General features: G+C 52.8%; 1 protein-coding gene across 1 annotated transcript; it reads left to right on the plus strand.

Moving 5' to 3' along the window:
- Nucleotides 2,702-16,658, plus strand: PRELP (proline and arginine rich end leucine rich repeat protein). Its single transcript, XM_005690372.3, has 3 exons — nt 2,702-2,874; nt 10,693-11,675; nt 13,585-16,658. The coding sequence occupies exons 2-3, from the start codon at nt 10,709-10,711 to the stop codon at nt 13,758-13,760; spliced, it is 1,143 nt and encodes a 380-aa protein (XP_005690429.1). The 5' UTR covers nt 2,702-2,874; nt 10,693-10,708; the 3' UTR covers nt 13,761-16,658.

The following is a 16,807-nucleotide window of genomic DNA, read 5'->3' on the forward strand; positions in this document are numbered from 1 at the left end:
CCTGGAGGGGAAACGCTAACTGCCTACTGACTGGACAGCCCCGGGGGAGGGACAACCAAGAGCTGAGATGGAGTTTTCCACTGTACCAGTGATAGGAGTACTCAGATTCAGAAAGGAAGTTAACTTTTAGAAGAAAGTTTAAACTATAGAATAATTGAACTATCCAGTCAATAGGCAGCAAATGATACCTGCCACATGCAGACGAGAAAACTGAGGCTCGGAGAGGGCAGATGAGGAGCCTCAGGCCCCTCAGCCAGCATGGAAAGGAGGCAGAACCACGGCTGGGCCCAGGTGTGCGAGACTCCGAGTCCATTACCTTAAAACTGGGTCGGGAGAGGGCAACAAGCCCAAATGTCCATCAGGAGGGGCCGCCCAGATAACTATGGGGCCGAGAGTGAGGGAGAGCCTTAGGTACCAGTATGAGTGGCCATCGAGCTATCCTACAGAGCAAAAATAAAAGTGCGTAGTTGCTTGTACTTAGTGCTTACATGTGCATTAAATAAACCTGGCAAGACACAAGAAACTGGTATGCCAATTGTGCCCTGAAGGAAACTGGATGATGGAGAGACAGAGAGGGCAGAAGACTTTTCCCTGGTACAATCTTTTGTACCATTTGGAATTTGAATCAAGAGACAGTATTAGCTTTTCAAACATTTTTTAAGAGAGTGACAGAGAATTTCCTTGTTCAACCCTCTTAAATGTGATGAAACAGACTTCTACTGACCACCGAGGGTGTGCCAAGCCCCAGGTGGGTGCTGCGGCTTATACCATGATGAGTAACATGCTGCCTCTACCCACCAGGAGCCACTCACCCCAGGTGACCCAGACCCCCCAGGCTGGGCGGTGGGATAAGCAACCACAGATCTCCCACAGCTCTTCCCTGTCGTACATTTGCCCAGACCCCCAGCCACCCTAGGCTGGGAGCCTCAGTTGGTGAAGGGTGAGGGTCTGCCCCAGACCCAGCCCTAGTGGGCCTGACGACCACAAGCCAGTCTGAGCCAAAACTGCCCCAGGCCACACGATGACTTCCCAGCAGAGTCTTCAGGCAGGGCCGTGGAGAGGTGGGAGCCTGAGCCACCTCCCTTGGAGAGTTTTGTATACAACCATGCCCTTTTTCCTCTTGCTTCCAGCACTCACTGCTTATAATCAAGCAGCAGTTGCTAAGCAGATCAAATAAGCAGTGAGCCCTGGAGATGAGATTTCAGCCTGGGTGGGAAGTGTGAGCAGGTCCTGACTCTGGAAATGTATCTGTGATCTTCCACATCAGGGAGGCCCCTCCCTCCCACCTCGCCCTTCCTGCACTTTCCCGCCTTCACATTCTGTCCCCCTGACCACACTTCCTAGGAGTGTGCAACAGCAGCAGCAACCCCGGTGACTTGACTTCCCACCATTCTTCCCAGCAGTCACTTCATATTGTTCTTGATATACCAAGAAGAGATAAATACCTCCCCTTGGGTCAAGCTACACCAATTGGTGTCCCCAAGATTCAAGAAAGGGAAGCTGTTTCTGGAGGAAAAGTACAAGTGTCCATGGAATTCTCCAGGCAAGAATACTGGAGTGGGTAGCCAGCCATTCCCTTCTCCAGGGGATCTTCCTGACCCAGGGATCAAACTTGAGTCTCCCACATTGCAGGTGGATTCTCTACCATCTGAGCCACAAGGGAAGCCCCTTTCTAGAGGAGCTATCTCTTTCTGGAAAAGACTAAGGGTCTAGCTGTATGAAGTCAGTGAATCGCAAAATGCTCTCCCTGTCAGTGCTTCCAAAGAAGCTGTTCTCCATGGACTTGATGACAGAAAACGTAAAGACAAGCAAGTTTTCTCGGTCGTCAACTGAGGTGGCAGGAAGTTTTGATGGGTTGCTGCTTAACACTTAACCGCAAGTGTGCTGCAGTTTTTTAACTGAGAAAAATTATTAGAGGAAGTTCTTACCTGAATGCGTCTCCTGGGAAGACACGGACGGGGAACATTCGGGTTTCCCCATTTTCTGTGTTTGATGACTGTACCGCACCCAAATCTCTCCTGAGTGTGATGTACATGGGGAAGCTGAGAGAAGACACTGACATTGTCCACATGGACAGTGACTTTAGGTCTCACATAAAATCTTTATTCTGCAGTGCAGTCCCAGGCCTGACTTTTCCCTCTCCGGTTCTCGGAGCGAACTATCTCCCATGCCAGCTCACACGGAGCAGGACTCCATCCGCTTAGCAACCTCCCAGGGAAGGTGACCTAGGGAAGGACCATCACTGCTCAGAAAACACATCCCCACCCTCCACATTTGGGAATTCAAGAGCAGAGGAGTGAGCGGCCTCAGAAGCAAGGCGATTGTCAGGAGGAGAAATGCAAGACGCTGGTGCTGGACCCAGCCATCCAGTTCTCGCCGGCACAGAGGTTGCTTTCATTCCTTTCCTTCTGTTAATTTGGCCTGTTTTCCAAACATGGGTCAAACAACCTCCCTCCCAGAAGCAGCAGCAGCAGAAGGAAATGTTATTAAAAACGGGTCCGTTAGTGGGCATGGTGTGTGGATGGAGTCTTTGGGATTTTGGCTGCCAAATAAAGACTTTATTGTTGTCATTCCTCCTCTCCCAAGCTCCCTCCCTCCCTTCCCTCCTCCCTTCTTCCCTCCTCCCTTCCTCCCTCCCTTCCTCTTCCCCTCCCTACTTACAATCAGCCTGGCCCTCCCCTAACCTAACCTCCCTACCCCAATAGGATCTGGTGGAGGAAGAGTCAGGCAAACACAAGCACGCACACACCACTGGGAGACCAGAGCTTCTGGCTGGCTCTCTGCTGCCACAGCGCCACTGAGGGTGGGGGGAGCAGAGGCAGTCTCGCCTCGCCGGAGATAAACCCGAGCTCAGAGGAGAGGCAGGTGGTTCAGGTAAGCCGTCTGGAGGAGGAAGGCTCCGGCCTCCAGCCAGCCCCTTCCCGCCCCATCCACGCCAGGCTACTGCTCTAGGCTCTGTCCTCGCCTGCCTTCCTTCCTTCCACCCCTCCTTCCTGTTCTCTACCAGATTTTTCTCCTTTCAGAGGAGCTCAAATCAGTCTTCCTCATTTCGTCTCCACCCTCTTCCCTCTCTTCATCATTCTGCACCCATGTATTGGCTTGTTGCAAAAGTTAAACTTTCTTGGTACGGTTGTGTACTGTAGCCCAGAGTTATGCTGCACCCAGTGTTTCTACAGATCGGGTTCCCACGGAAACTCCACTCTAGAACCCACTCTGCTGCACCTTTGATGCTTCGTCACACACTGTCCCGGGCACACACATGTGCCTCACAGATGCTGCACTTCCACTTCGCATGCACACGCACGAATGCACACACAGTGTGAAGGCGTCCTGTCCATTCACCTCCGTCCTGACGGCATTTGACATGCAGAGCTAGAGAACGCAGTGACAAGACCCTGGCAGGAAAACACGCAGGCACGCGCGCACACAGCACCTAAGAGCGAAGAGCGAGTGCGTCCTCCCACCGAGCTGGCAGAGCCAAAGAAACCATGTGTCCCAAGCGCAGGCAGAGCAGGAACAGGATGAGCAGCAGCAGGGGCTGGAAAAATTTCTTCATTCTTTAGAACTTAATTGGGTGGAGGAGAGAAAAAAGCAGCTTTCTAACCTGCACAGTGTATTCCCAGTAGCTCTGACTTTCTCTGCCTCACTACTCTAAACCACTTTTCTTTTGGAAAGAGAGAGAAGAAAGCAACCCTACTCCAAAGGCTTAGAGGTACTAATTCCCAGCACTGGGGGTATTCATTTTTGTTTTCGGCAGGCAGCCAGAAAAGAATTCTCTTTAAAGCCACTTCAACATAATCCCACACTGGCAAGGACTTCCTATGGGAGACAAAAAAAGACGTAGTTCCTTAATCAGTCAAGGGAGGGGAAAACTGAAGTGGGAAACTGAATTTTTTAAATAGGGTGGACCTTCTCCGTTTGCCCAGCTCATTCCTCTTCGATTATGCATAGTGCTATCCCAAGGCAAGAAGGGCATAGCCTAGGAGAGGGTCTCCAAGTACGGTTGGTCTTCGAAATCACCTGGGTGCAGGGGAGGGTGAGAGGTGCTCACTAGAAATACAGACAGCTGGACCCTTTGCTTTAGACCCATGGGATCAAGACCCAAGAATCTGCTATTGTTTCAGGATGTGAGAGGCAGCAAGGGTTTGGGAGTCTGAACCAGAGGCCTGAGGGACACATGTGTAGGACTGAAGAGCCCAGGATTCTGGCAGCGTTAGCTGGGCAGACAGGCTGTGTGGCTTCCCGGACAAGGACTGTCTGAGGGAGCAGCTTCAGAGTGTCTCCAGTGGGTCACCCTCTTTTGCAGAGTAGAAGCAAGCACCTGAAGGAACAGGGAAGACCTTCAGTGAGCTCTCCCCTTCTCTTCTCCTTGTAAAAACTGGCAGCTGTGTAATGAGGGAACATTGCAGAAAGCAATTTCCCCCAAGGTAGCTCCAAAGAGCTTAGGCTTCCTCCTACCTGCTAATCCGCCTGCCTGGGCCCCCAGGGGTCCTGTGCAGGGCTCCTCCCCACCCCTTTTAGGTCCCCTGCTCCTGCCCAGTAGCTGCCTGCTCTGGCGGGCCTGCACAGAGGATGGGCCGAACCGCAGGGTCTACACTGCCCCTTCACCTCCCCGGGGGCAGCCCCACCTCTTGGGCCTCTGGGGGAAGCTGGAAGGGACAGGTACCCAAGGTTGGGAGGGGAAGTCCTGAGTCACAGTGGACTCCACAGCCAGCTGAGGACAGCAGCCTGCGGTGTCCCTGGTCAGCATCCCCGCAGCTGCTGCAGAAAGGCTCAGGGTCGGGAGCGGGTGTTAGTGAGGGGGAGGGACAGAGCGAACATTCCCCAAATGGCTGGAGGCATCTATAGCTTCTCTAGTTATTTCATTCTGAGACCTAAGTGTGGTCTCACAGGCCTGAAAGGGGAGGAGCTTGCTCTGTGTAGGAGAGTTGGTGGGAATCCAGGTAAACATCTGCAAGGATCGGCATTCTGTGGCGGGAATGGCTGTCCTCTGGCCACGCTGAAGAGAAAGAGACCCCATTACTTTGAAATAATGTCAATAATAGCTTAACATTCACCAAGCACTTGCTTTTTGCACATTTACTCACTTAACCTTCAAAATAGTAGGATAAAAGTGTGTTAGTATGCCATTTTACAGATGAGGAGACTGAAGCTTAGTAGAGGCAAGAGATTTCCCAAGAGCATCCAGCCAAACAGCTGAAGAGTTGCAGGGTTGAGACCCACATCTATAAGCACTCGACACATCAGACAGATTCTTGTAGGCTTTCTTCACGGGGTGGAAAAGCTAGGGGATTGAGGCGGAGAGAAGGACATAGTGAGGAGCCATAATGAGAGGACAAGAGCCATCCCACCCTAAATTGTTCCCCTTGCCTTTAGAATGGAAAACTTGCTCTTCTGGACTTAGTGGCCTGAGGCCAAAAGACATTGTGTTTACATGTCACCTTGTGGTAGACACTGGGGAGACAGATGGCTTCTCCATTAGAGTGCTAGATTTATTTTTAGCTCTTTTTGATCCGTAGCACATTTTAAAGTCGCTTATCACATTTTCTTCTGAAAATAACCTGATAAGGAACAGAGGGACAGGGAAGATTTCTTTATCTGTGTTTTGCAGGTAAGGGAAGTGAGGCTGAGGACAGGGTCGCGTCACTATAGGCAGTGGTGGCTGGGCAGGGGCCCCACACCCTCTGTCTAGTTCGCACCGTGATGCTGTCTTCACCTTTGCCCCAGTCAGCCTTACTCCCATCCTGCTTTCACTCCCCAAGAAAGGGACAGTGGGTCGGTGACTTGCTGAATTCACCATGCCTCCATGTTATCCCCTTCCTTACCTCAGAACCCCACAACGCCCACTTGGGGGCCTTGGAAGAGTCTAAGGCAGCTGCGGTGGGCCTGCCTCACTCCTCTGTTAACAGCTGGGCAGAGACGACCCGATTCTCCTGGCTTTCAACTCCCGTGTGGGCTTCAGGAAGACACAGAGAATAGAATGGCTTTCAGAAGTCTGAGTTTAGGACAGAAAGAAGGAAACCAAAAAAGAGGGTCATCCCAGCGTCCATGGGCACGGCTCTGGCAGGGGCAGCCCCATTCCAACGGTAGGGTCACTAGCTGGGTGAAGCCAAGGAGGCTCACGGGTAATGAGCTGGACGTGAAATCTGACAAGAACACCAGGAAGTAGTGTGGAGTCATCTTTCTTTAACCCAAGGAGACACACCCAGCCTCACCCTCAACTCAACCCCAATCCCAGGCTCTCTCCATACAAAGCCAATTACTCTATAATTTGGTAAACCCATGTGGGCCTCAACCCCACCCTGCCCTGAGGAATCGTTGCAAGAGTCCTGGGAGTATGAACCTTAAATGAATGAATTTATGAGCTAAACAGGGACAGGGCTTTCTCACTTTAAAAATCAGAGTCTCTTGAGAGGATACGTTCTTTCGCAAACAAATAAATGAATAAATGAAACCCCTGCCATTTGCAGAGGTTTTATGCTCTATGACATGCCTTCATGTGGATGATCCCATTTGATCCTCACACAGTTGAGGACCCTGGGCCTGAGCAGGTGGGTCAGAGCCAGGATTCAAGCCTAAGTCTCTAATACTTGAGATTGAAATTTGAATTTAAAACTCTCTTAGAAAATCTTCTCAAATGGGAGAGTGAATTTTGGGTCTGTCAAAGCGATTGCTTTCCCCTCACAAATGAGCAGCTTTTTGAGAACAGGTGTTGGTGAATGGGGTTACAGGAGGTCAGTGGTTATAGGCGGCCCATATGCATTCACTGATCGATCAGTGAGCTCGGCCCAGCGGAAGGTGGGGAGGTGTGCTTGCGAAGGCATAAGAAATTTAAAAATCACATACACTTAGAATCCCGCCTGCGGGGACTTATGACCGGACAGAAGGTTCTGGAAGACAGGAACATACGAAGGCGTGGCTTTGGGCTTTGTGGGAGACACCATGGCTCCCTTTGGAGTCCAGGGACTTCTCGTCTGTCGCAAATTCTGGTTTGGAGACTTAGACTGTGGGGACGGCACAGACGCCATCAGGAAGGAGCACTGGCCCATGAGAAAAGCCTCAGAAACGAGCACTGCTTCCTCAAGGAAGGAGCATGCGCGCACACAGCATGGTTCAGCCCCAGGGCCAAGAGCAGGGGAACTCAACAGACCTAGTTTCTCCAAGGAACAGGCCCAGGAGCTTCTCCTCGAGAACCTTCTCAGCGCTGAAAGGAGCGTGGCCAGCCCCCAGAGGTCTGGAGCATAGACAGGTCAGAGGGCCGGTGGGGAGATAAGGGAAGTTCCCGAAGGGTCTGGCACAGGAGGTGGCGGCAAGGGCGGCCTGTGTTCACGGGGATGGCAGGGGTGGGAGGCATGCCCGTCGGGTGAGGCTGTGACTAACCCGCGGCTCTGACGCGCCTGAGCCGAGTGCTGCCCGGGCCCCGCGTCACCGGGAAGTGCCTCGTGCCAGGGCCGGCTGCCGCTCCGCACGGGCGTGACTTGCCCACTCAGGGCCCAGGGTAACTGCTCCTGCTGACCGAGGCAGTGAAAGGGACGGGGCTCCGCCAGGCTGGGAAGCCTGCCCAGGGCTTCTCACTGCACAAGAGACCTCTTGCTTATTGTCAGTCTCCCAGCTGGTCAGGAAGTAAAAAGTGCCAAAGCAAAAAAATTCAAGGTCACAAAAACTGGGGCTTTTAAAAATGTTAGGTTTTAGCACACAAATGTAACACTTTCAGTTCAGTCGCTCAGTCATGTCCGACTCTTTGCGACCCCATGAATCGCAGCACGTCAGGCCTCCCTGTCCATCACCAACTCCCAGAGTTCACTCAGACTCACGGCCATCGAGTCGGTGATGCCATCCAGCCATCTCATCCTCTGTCGTTCCCTGTTCCTCCTGCCCCCAATCCCTCCCAGCATCAGAGTCTTTTCCAATGAGTCAACTCTTCACATGAGGTGGCCAAAGTACTGGAGTTTCAGCTTTAGCATCATTCCTTCCAAAGAAATCCCAGGGCTGATCTCCTTTAGAATGTACTGGTTGGATCTCCTTGCAGTCCAAGGGACTCTCAGGAGTCTTCTCCAACACCACAGTTCAAAGGCATCAATTCTTCGGTGCTCAGCTTTCTTCACAGTCCAACTCTCACATCCATACATGACCACAGGAAAAACCATAGCCTTGACTAGACGGACCTTTGTTGGCAAAGTAATGTCTCTGCTTTTGAATATGCTCTCTAGGTTGGTCATAACTTTTCTTCCCCGTTTAAAATCTCTGTGCAATATTGTTGTGCTATTTTCAAGAAAATTACAGAACCTGTAACATTTTCACTGATAGCTCACCAATTACAAGTGGTGTGGGGCCTGGCAACAAGACTCAGGTTTAGTTTTCCAATGAGTGTCTTTTCAGCTCAGCCTTTTTGGTGTATCCCCAAGATTGTTACGTTCGCAGCTGGAGATAAAGCCAAGAGTCTAACTGCATTGTCCTCTGTGATAGGAGGCCAGGGGAAATGGCCCCCTGGGCCCCCTTGGAGAGGTCTGCCTGGGAAGAGACCACCTTAGGAGAAGGAGGAGACGGAGCAGAAGCTGCAGGGCAGCCTCCTCTCCCTTCCCTCCGCTCTGTCTCGCTTCTGCTCCTCCCCTTCCACACTCTCTGCCCCATGAGGACCCACGCATGCACACCGAGGAGGGGCGCGTGTGTTTGCTCGTGTGTGTGGCACAGGGAGACGAGTGTCTGTGGGAGCGTGTGTGGGCTGGGTGTCCAGGGCAGGTGTGCAACAGGTGTAGGTAGACTCCGTCGCCCCTCCAGGGTGAGCCCTGCCCTCATCCATGTTTCTTGTCACACTCAGCTCCTTCCAAGTAACAGACTCAGGCTAAACATCTGGTGAGGGGCTGCTACTGAGCTAGCTTTGAACAAAGCCAGCAGGAAGCCAGTACTGGGTCACACAGGGAAGAACCTAGCTGATGTGGGCTCCAAAGAAAGCGGGGGAAGCCTGGCGCAGAGACAGTGATCACAGGGTCTAGATGCAGCTGAGGATACACTCCAGCGTCCCCCTCTCTCAAGAACTCCAAGAAACCTGCATCTCCAGAGCGTCCCAGGCCCTAAGAAGGGGAGGGGCAGACCACCGCAAACTGTGAAGAAGCAGCAAAGAGGGCCATCGGAAGCAACGTGGAAACAGATATCCCAGAGACCAGAGGGGCTGTCACAGGGACCTTGGGAGGGGAAAGGACAGGTAACCCGACAAGCTAGGGCAGGGGGTCTGAGAGAAATGCCAGCTATTGTCTGCAGCCTTGGGTCTGCCAGTTTCCTCAGCTTAATTTGACTCAGACCACATGGCCCTATCTGAAGCAGCATCAGAACCAACGGGAAGGGCAACCCCAGAGCATCCTTCAGCAACCTGCTCCACTATGTCTTTGAGGTGGGCGGAAGTTCTTTATATCCCACCAGACATCATCAACTCCAATGCATATGGGAAGCAGCAATACCAGATCAGAAGAAATGAAAGTGGTTTCCCTGCAGCTTTTTAAAAAACTGAAACATAGTTGATGTACAATATTATCTAAGTTACAGGTGTACAATACAGTGGTTTACAATATTTAAAGGTTACACTCCATTTATAGTTATTATAAAATATTGGCTGTATTTCCCAAGTTGCACAATAGCTTATTTTATACATAACAGTCTATACCTCTCAATCTCCTATCCCTATATTGCCCCTCTCCACTAGTAACCACTGGCTCTCTATACCTATGAATCTGCTTCTTTTTGGGTTTTTTTAATATTCACTAGTTTGTTGTAGTCCCCACAGCTTTCAGTTGCTTCCTTGTTTATTTCCCCAGGAGCCTCCACATCTGGGGAGAAATTCTTGGTGTGTGTCCTGCTGGCAAAGACCAGCGTTCTCTGAGCTGAGCCCTGGGGAGGAGGGGCGAGCGGGGGCAGACACAAGGGGACCGCAGCACTTCCTTCCCAAGAGCTCACTGAGCCCACAGAGACATGGGGCTTTGTCCTGGGTCTGCTGTTATATAGCTTCCTGGCCTTGACAAGCTCCTATTCCCCTCCAGTACTCAATTTTTATAAATAGTTGAGTCTGGACTTTGTGAATTTCAAAACACTTTTAGCAATGCTACTTTTTTTTTTTTTTTTTCAAATGAGTGCTTCAGCTACCCTTTAATATATGTAGCAGATTTTAAAACCACAGAGTTCCTCATGTTGGACAGGGGTCCCCCAGAGCCATCCCCTTGGCCTCTCTCCCTCAGGAGGACTCCACTGAAATGGGGCATGGTTTGAAAACCACTGAGTTATGGAACCAGTAAGGACCCTTCCAGATGTAATACCCCAGGACTCTACGGCTCACGTATCCTAACATTCTTCCTATAAAGGGAGAGATGATTTTCTCATACTGCAAACCAGGACACTGAGGACTAGAGTGCTTAAGGGTATTCTTCAGGAAACCCTGGGACTCCTGATTCACAGCCCAGAGTGCATTCTGCCAAGACAGCTGACACTCTAGCACATCAGCACCTGGGCCTCTGGGAAAGGGAGCCAGACACTCAAACCCTTGCTGCCTTCTCACCTGCTGGATACAGGCAAGCAAGGAGATGCTTCCACAGGCCCTTGCCACGGCTCCCCCCAAGCCCATCCCGGCCAACTCCAGCTGCAAAGACACGTGCTCTTTTTACTGAGGCCCAGCAGGCTGATGACCCGCCGCCTTCCTCCCCACAGGTGCGTCGCCTGGATCATGAGGTCATCCCTCTGCTGGCTCCTCACACTTCTCATCTTGGCCTCAGCGGCCCAAGGCCAGCCAACAAGACGACCGAGACCCAGACCGAGGCCCCGGCCCAGACCCAGACTCAGGCCCACACCCAGCTTTCCGCAGCCCGATGAGCCAGCGGAGCCTACCGACCTGCCTCCCCCGCTGCCCCCAGGGCCCCCGTCGGTCTTTCCTGACTGTCCCCGGGAGTGCTACTGCCCCCCCGACTTCCCGTCCGCCCTCTACTGCGACAGCCGCAACCTCCGGAAGGTCCCCGTCATCCCGTCCCGCATCCATTACCTCTATCTCCAGAACAACTTCATCACTGAGCTCCCGGTGGAGTCCTTCAAGAATGCCACGGGCCTGAGGTGGGTCAACCTGGACAACAACCGGATTCGAAAGGTGGACCAGAGGGTGCTGGAGAAGCTCCCCAGCCTGGCGTTCCTCTACATGGAGAAGAACCAGCTGGAAGAGGTGCCCGCAGCCCTGCCCCGGAACTTGGAGCAGCTGAGGCTGAGCCAGAACCAGATCTCCAGGATCCCGCCCGGGGTCTTCAGCAAGCTGGAGAACCTCCTGCTGCTGGACCTGCAGCACAACAAGCTGAGTGACGGCGTCTTCAAGCCCGACACCTTCCAGGGCCTCAAGAACCTCATGCAGCTCAACCTGGCCCACAACACCTTGAGGAAGATGCCCCCCAAGGTGCCCTCCGCCATCCACCAGCTCTACCTGGACAGCAACAGAATCGAGGCCATCCCCAGCGGGTACTTCAAGGGCTTCCCCAACCTGGCCTTCATCCGCCTCAACTACAACCTGCTCTCGGACCGGGGCCTCCCCAAGAACTCGTTCAACATCTCCAACCTGCTGGTGTTGCACCTGTCACACAACAGGATCAGCAGCGTGCCCGCCATCAGCAACCGGCTGGAGCACCTGTACCTCAACAACAACAGCATCGAGAGTGAGTGCGGGGACTGGGGCGGCGCAGGGGGTGGCCGGCTCTCCCTCCTCAGCACTTTCACGTGGGCCTCGTGCCTGAGCACGCAGAAGCACCCAGTCTGGCACAGGCTTCAAACCTTGGTCTTTCCACTTGCAGCCCACATGACCTTCAAAGAATATCTGACCTCTCTGGGAAGTCTCCTCGTTTGTAAAATGGCACAAAATGTTTATGAAGATTTGCTAGTTTAGTATGGATAAAGTACCCAGAATACCATGCTTGGGGGGTAACAGTTTTTCTACCTCCAGCCCTTCTCACCAGCCCCTGCTCCTTTGCCCTCCAGACCTGTAGGTAAGGAAGACATAAAATACAGTTCTGGACATTCTCAGACGAATGCAGCAGCTGTGGGAATGCAGACCAAGGAGAAAGAAGCACTCCTAACATGATATTAGGAATCCTTAGCTTTCAAGCCAAAGGATGAGAGGGAGATTTTTGAATTTGTATAATCTTGAAACAAGTGGATGATAGAACAGGCTTGTTCACTCATCTGAGATAATTCCACAAAGGTAGGGGTAGTCTTCTTAAATCTTGCAAGAAAGAAATTCAGGAAAAGGCAAAACTGTCTAATTTTACCCTGCAGGTAGCAAACTGATGGAACACATTACTCCCACGAGGCTGTATAGGCCAAAAATCTAGACAGAAAGGATACCTTGATTAATAAATGGTTGACAAGTTTCTACCAGATTGTGGACAAAAACAGGCTGTGGCGGGAGGGGTCGGTGATCCAGCCTTCTGAGGTTGAAGACAGAAAGATTCCACCCACTCTCACCATTTCACAGATTTCAGAACAGCGCATCAGGGGGGTAAAGTCCGAAGTCACAAAGGTCATAGGAAGAAAATTCATCTATGTCAGGGCTCTTTTTGCTGCTCCAACGCTGAAGAGAGAAGAAAGCGGAGAGAGGGAAGAGGAGGAAGGAGATGAAAAGCAACCAACCACCACCCACAGAAGCTAAAAGAAGCAAGGCTTGGGAGGATAGAAAGCTTCATTTAGAAGAGGGCATACCAAAAAGGTGAAGGGGAAAACGGAAACTCAGCTTCCATTTGAAAACCTACCTCCATTTGCCCATCTCTTCCCTTTCTTGCTCCCTTTCCCCAGAGCCAGTCATCACTCCAGAATCAACGGCTCCATCACGTCCTGGGGCCCCGCGCCCCTCCCTGGCACCCTTTCTCTTCCTGTCATCCCTAGTTCAGTTAACCTAGCCATCCTCTGCCCACCCTCAAGCCTCACATCCCGTTTACAGGAGCACCTCCAGGGCAATCCATCCACTGCGGGCGTCAGATCTTGCTTCCCTCCACTGTTTCTCCACATGCAGCCAGATTCATCTTTCTACAGCATAAACCTGATCGTAGGGCCCTTCCAGATTTAGCCCCGCCAGACACCAGTTCATATATCCCACTGTCCCTCTCATAATAGCAGTCCTGCTCAGTGACATTCCTCAGACTAGAAACCACAGACCCCATCCTTAGTGAAACATCTGAAAGTCTCCTATAACTGGTGGCCACAACGGGAGCCTCTCCAGTTTACTCTGCTTAGTACACCACGTTGTACTATTTACTGGTTCCAAACTCTGCCATGAGCTTTTTGCCCCCCCACAACATCATTCAAATAGGTCACGGCATCAGAACACCATCCCCAGGTCTCTACACGTTAATCCTATCTTTGAAGGGTCAGCTCAAAGTTCACTTTCTCCATGACTCTTTAGAGTGAGTTTTCAATAACAATTGTTGACCAGTTCCAATTTAGTTCATTTTACAAACGGGTAAACCAGCCTGGAGGTTAGGGTCAGTCACTCAGGATCGCACGTTCCCGAGAACTGGTGAGCCCACCCCCTGCCCACCTCTCCTGCTGACTTCTCCCTTTCTTTCTCCGCAGAAATCAATGGGACCCAAATTTGCCCCAACAATCTAGTCGCCTTCCATGACTTCTCCTCGGATCTGGAGCACGTGCCGCACCTCCGCTACCTGCGGCTGGATGGGAACTACCTGAAGCCGCCCATCCCGCTGGACCTCATGATGTGCTTCCGCCTGCTGCAGTCCGTGGTCATCTAGGCCTCCTGCGCCCCTGGAGCTCCTCCGGCTACACTGAATGTGGAGGCCCAGGCGCCTGCGCCCACAGCTTGCTCTGTCTCTTTTTCTTGCTCCCAGCTCTGCCCTCCTTATCCCACCTTCCCGAGTCAGGGACAAGCCACATACTCTGCTGACCCTGCAGCTTCTAGAACAAGATTTCCAAAGGCTTGATTTGGTCCACCCAGTTCAAAGACACCCGCTGTGCACCCCAGCTTCTGGTCCCAGAAGCACAGGTGTGTGTCTAAAGACATCCCACTCTCTTCCTCCCTCATCACCCCTGGGTTAGCCTGGGCCATGGACTGAAATCTGGTTCTCGTCCTGACCAAAGCAAGCAGAGAGCATGGTCAGGGGCAGCCTAGACATGAAGTTTGGAAAGTCCTTCTGTAAACTCCTCTATTGTGGGCAGCTCTGACCCAAACAGACTGAGAAACTCAGGTCTCCTGGGTCAAGGATCCCATCTTCCAAAACTGCTGCTGCCGTGCCCCATTCACGGGCACCAGATGGGCACCTGCCCTCTGCCAGCCTGGATTCTGGAAAGGAGGTGCAAGGGAACGGCTGAAGAAGGGCGCAGGCTCAGAGAGGGGCAGAGCGACCCGCTACTCCTTCATGGGGTGAGACCGGCCCCTTCTCGGCACGCAGCCTCCTGGCTGAGTCTCCGTGCCAACAGTAAGAGCAGGGAGGAGCATTCCAGGAGGAGAGTGGCCCAAACACCCAGGAGCCAGCCAGTGGGAGAGGCTGGGGGTCAGAGCCCAGGATGGCCGGGTGGGTGTGGATTGCTGCTTGGCCGCTGGACCAGAGGCCCAACGCCTGTGGAGTAGCAACACGGGGAGGGTTCAGAGCCAGAAACCCCGCCCTGCCATGCGCTCTCTGCCCTTCCCTTGCTGGGGAGCGGCTCCTGAGAAACGGCTCGAGAAGGGGCAGAGAGCCAGAAATCTCCCAGAGCCCTCTTCTGCTTGTGCAGCGGCCTCCCCTCTCAGCCAGGCACAGCAGTGACACCTGGTGGCCGATACTGCCCACACCTGGCCCCTGAGTCCTCCTCATCTGCCCACAGCTGGCCCCTGAGTCCTCCTCATCTGCCCACAGCTGGCCCCTGTGTCCTCCTCATCTGCCCACAGCTGGCCCGTGTGTCCTCATCTGCCCACAGCTGGCCCCTGAGTCCTCCTCATCTGCCCACAGCTGGCCCCTGAGTCCTCCTCATCTGCCCACAGCTGGCCCGTGTGTCCTCCTCATCTGCCCACAGCTGGCCCGTGTGTCCTCATCTGCCCACAGCTGGCCCCTGAGTCCTCCTCATCTGCCCACAGCTGGCCCCTGTGTCCTCCTCATCTGCCCACAGCTGGCCCCTGAGTCCTTCTCATCTGCCCACAGCTGGCCCGTGTGTCCTCCTCATCTGCCCACAGCTGGCCCGTGTGTCCTCCTCATCTGCCCACAGCTGGACCCTGTGTCCTCCTCATCTGCCCACAGCTGGCCCCTGAGTCCTCCTCATCTGCCCACAGCTGGCCCCTGAGTCCTCCTCATCTGCCCACAACTGGCCCCTGTGTCCTCCTCATCTTCCTGGGGTGATCTGCCAAGGTCAGGAGTTGGCCTCAAGTTCCCACTTGAAAAGCTGTGGGCGACACGCATGGTCTCTGTCCTCTGGGGTCTATCGGGCACGCAGGTATAGAGGCACCAAGATAGGGGACGTGGTTCCCATATGAGTGAACCCAAGAGGGAAACTTCAGGAACCCAGAAGAGGATGTGGCTTGTTCCCCTCTGCCCTCTCACCTTGCGGGTCCCTTCTGCTCTCTGCTTTCAGGCGGTAGGCTAAGGAGGTGGCTACAGTACCCCTCCAGGGACCCTCTGGAGCTCACGTTCCCTATGCAGCTCCACCCTCTAGACCAGCACGAGGCCTAAATACTATCTCCTTCCTTTGCAATAATTTATTCCCTGTATAGACTGTCCTTCCCCCAAAGTTCTCACACACACTGCCCCCCAATCTGGCACAGGGGAGCAGTGTGTGAAAGGCCTCTAAAGGAAGCCCGAGTCCCCCGGAGCCGACTGACCTTCATCTCCCCTTTCCTCCCTCTAGTGGGTGGAGATGCCCCCCCTCTACAGCCCCCAAGTGAATGTTGGTGGGACTGGGCAGGGGGTGTCCTAGAAATGAGTAGGACACAGTGCCCACTCTCAGGTTAGGTTGAGAAAAGTTCCAGAGATGTTTAAGAAATTGGATTAAGCTAGCTCCCCAACTTCAAGAAATCTCCATTTTATTCTAATTTTCCTCTTTTGCTAATTTACAGAAAACAGGCCCGTTTCAAGTTCTTCCCCATGTTCCCATTCAACTGCTTCATTCTTTGCAGCTGCAGCTGGTTTTTCCAAAGCTCTTGCTTAAAGTGAAGATAGACTGTAGCCAAGGTGCTACGGCTTGGATAAGCCCCCCTTGTGTATCTTACTTCCACCTTGCACCGTCAGCCCCTCTGGTAATGAGCACAGCGCCTAGGACTCCTCAGGGAGGAGGGGTCACTCCCCTGCTCCTGCAAACCTGAACTGTCTTCTTTCAGCAGCAACAAGATCACCATCATCCCAGTGCCCTGTCTAGAATATGCCGGCTTCCTCTATAGCTCCCTGCAGCTATAACCCAGAGGAAACTGAGTTGGCCGTATAGTTCCCCCCACCACATACACATAATGCGCCGGTTTCCCCTGGATTTAAGGAGGCCGCCTCCTCCATGTACAACTTCGTTCTCTCAGTGCTGTTTGGCATAGGCACATACAGGTGTGTAAGTAGGTGTGTACGCGTGCCCTGTACCTACATCTATTCTTTCTTGAAGATCAAGACAACTTTGTGAAACAACTTTCACAGTCCATCATGCTTCACAGCAGAGAAAATAAAGTGATATGAAAAATATCCTGCTTGAATTGACAATGTAAACAGGTGAGGATAGTACCTTAAATTCATCTTGCCACCCTCTCCCCCTGCCTCCAACCTTACCACCTCTGAGAAGACTGGTAGAGACAGGATCCTATTCCTAAGAAACTCTAGGGAAATGATTCTAA

Source organism: Capra hircus, chromosome 16 (genome assembly GCF_001704415.2).
Source record: "Capra hircus breed San Clemente chromosome 16, ASM170441v1, whole genome shotgun sequence".
Taxonomy (NCBI): domain Eukaryota; kingdom Metazoa; phylum Chordata; class Mammalia; order Artiodactyla; family Bovidae; genus Capra; species Capra hircus.

Bases quoted from the DNA above. Each gene is read 5' to 3' on its own strand.
- PRELP (XM_005690372.3), top strand. From the start codon at position 10,709: ATGAGGTCATCCCTCTGCTGGCTCCTCACACTTCTCATCTTGGCCTCA. The intron at 11,676-13,584 runs GTGAGTGCGGGG...CTTTCTCCGCAG, and splicing joins CAACAACAACAGCATCGAGA to AAATCAATGGGACCCAAATT.